Genomic DNA, 2102 nt, shown 5'->3' on the forward strand with positions numbered 1-2102 from the left:
CTTAGCTTAACATTTGCTCATTTTAAAATCCACTTGGCTTAAAATCTTAGCTCAGTCTGAATGGGCATGTATATTCTTGTATAAGTCATGTTCTTGGTTCCAGTCTAATTTTTTACCAGTGATAAATTGGTGAAAATGCTTTTTTAGCTGTGGCACATAAGTGCATGTTACATGCATGACTTGCAGTGTTATATAAACGTGTTCCAATGAAGTGATGCTCACGGCTATAAAATCTTTTATAGTTCTTTTATACGTTGTTCAAAGTGGGCAACACAGAGCCAGCCCAAGCTCTTGGGGCTCCTAACCAAGTCTTTTCTTTGTTTGTAGACCCAACACCACTCTCCTGGAGCCCAGCAGCCCAGAATTCACATCTACCTTGGGATCAGTTGCCGACTGGCTGCAGGCCATCAACATGGAACGTTACAGAGACAACTTCACCGCTGCTGGCTACACCACTCCAGAGGCTGTGGTCCACATGACACAAGAGTGAGTCACGTGAACAAAAACTGGGCATTCTTAAGGTGTTAGGAGACGTGTGATGTGTGTATGTTGGCTTTGAGAGGGCTTTTGACTAACACAGGAGAAAGAAACCCAGTTCTTAAATCAGCGCTCTGGGATACACGTCCTGACGTATGGGTTCAGTAGTCACATTTCCGTGCAAAACCCCTGTGTAGATGCCAACGAAGCATTGAGAACTTCTACTTTGGCATTCAAATGTTCAGCCAGGATCGAGTTCTTAGATTTCATGTTAAAAGCAAATGAGGAGAGAGGGATAAAAAAAGAAACCAAATTAGACCAAATCAAACAAGTTCTCATCACTTCTGTCTTTGTGTTTCGTTGGAACAGAGACATGGCGAGGATAGGGATCTCCTCTGCCACACATCAGGATAAGATCCTCAACAGTGCGCAGGGAATGCTGTCCCAGATGCAACAAATGCAAGACAGGATGGTTCCTGTCTGAACCCATGGGATCAGAACACACAAACTCGAAACATACTTTGGACTTCCTTTTTTATTTTGGTTCTAAGAAAATCCATACCTCATCCATGCACTTTAAATTAACAGATTTCAGAGGAATGATACAGCACTTTTCTTTCAATAACACCATCCCCGCCATCCAGTCAAGAGGATCGTACCTCGCTGTACTGATGCCCTGGATATGATTGTAGGAAGCTTTTCATTTCAATTAAACAATGAAGGAGTTTCTTTGTGCGTTTATTTGATTTTTGTGTGTATGTGCCTGTAAGTAAATGTATAAATAGTACTGGATTTTTTTTCCGTCTGCTCCTGCCATTTCACGGTTACTTGAGTGAGCGGCACTTGGTGGAATTTTTACGCTCTAAATGGAGGCGTCGGAGATAAAGATTTTATGCACTCTTTAACGCTTTTGTTCCGGAAATTACGGAGAGGCATTCATCTTCCCAACATCCACAATGGAAGACCAGCTCTGGAAGGTCTCCTGGTCTCCCCACCCTCAGAATGGAATATCTGTCTCCACTCTACAAATCTCCACACCACTTCACTTGGCCTGTGTTGGAACAGAAAAATCGGCCCTGAGTTTACATCTTTCTCTCTCCACCTCGCTCTCCACGGTTTTCCCCCGCTCCATCCGTGCCCTCTCTCTCCTCGCCTCTCTGTCTCCGGAGACCTTCGGCGGGCCGTGAAATCAACACATGTCTCCCTTGCTGGAAGTTCCAACAGGGCTGAGCTAAGGTAAGCACAAAATAACAAGTCCGACCCAATGTTTATGGGATCTGCTCTACTTCCTCTCCGTCCCTTGCAGTTATTTATCCACTCATTAGTTGGGATTAGAACCGGTACAGATGAATACAAGGGATATATATTGGTGCCGTTTGATGGGATGAGCTCAAAATGAAAACTGAGCCAAAAATGGGAAATGTGTTTTTCCCATGCTCCCCAGCAACAGAGCAAACAGAGCAATTTCAGTTTCCATACTCTGTGGATTACTTCAATTAATGCTGTGTTTGTGTGTTCTGGTCTGTTTACAGAACGCGCTTTGAATCCCTGAATTATAATAATTTTCTTTTTCTCTCTCTCTCCCTCCACAGAGTCACCTTCACACATCTGCTCCGCAGCGATAT

General features: G+C 43.8%; 1 protein-coding gene across 4 annotated transcripts in view; it reads left to right on the forward strand.

The window, feature by feature from the left end:
- LOC107583108 (ephrin type-A receptor 4-like) overlaps nucleotides 1-1069 on the forward strand; it is a 38039-nt gene extending 36970 nt beyond the window's left edge. For all 4 annotated transcript variants that reach the window (XM_016269200.1, XM_016269203.1, XM_016269201.1 and 1 more), the window contains exons 16-17: nucleotides 328-486; nucleotides 847-1069. In XM_016269200.1, the coding sequence (XP_016124686.1) occupies nucleotides 328-486; nucleotides 847-961 (274 nt within the window). In that variant the 3' untranslated portion in view covers nucleotides 962-1069. The remainder of the gene's footprint in view (nucleotides 1-327; nucleotides 487-846) is intronic.
- The last annotated feature ends 1033 nt before the right edge of the window (nucleotides 1070-2102 follow it).

The sequence above is a fragment of the Sinocyclocheilus grahami genome, unplaced genomic scaffold (genome assembly GCF_001515645.1).
Source record: "Sinocyclocheilus grahami isolate Dianchi unplaced genomic scaffold, SAMN03320097.WGS_v1.1 scaffold50.1, whole genome shotgun sequence".
Taxonomy (NCBI): Eukaryota; Metazoa; Chordata; class Actinopteri; order Cypriniformes; family Cyprinidae; genus Sinocyclocheilus; species Sinocyclocheilus grahami.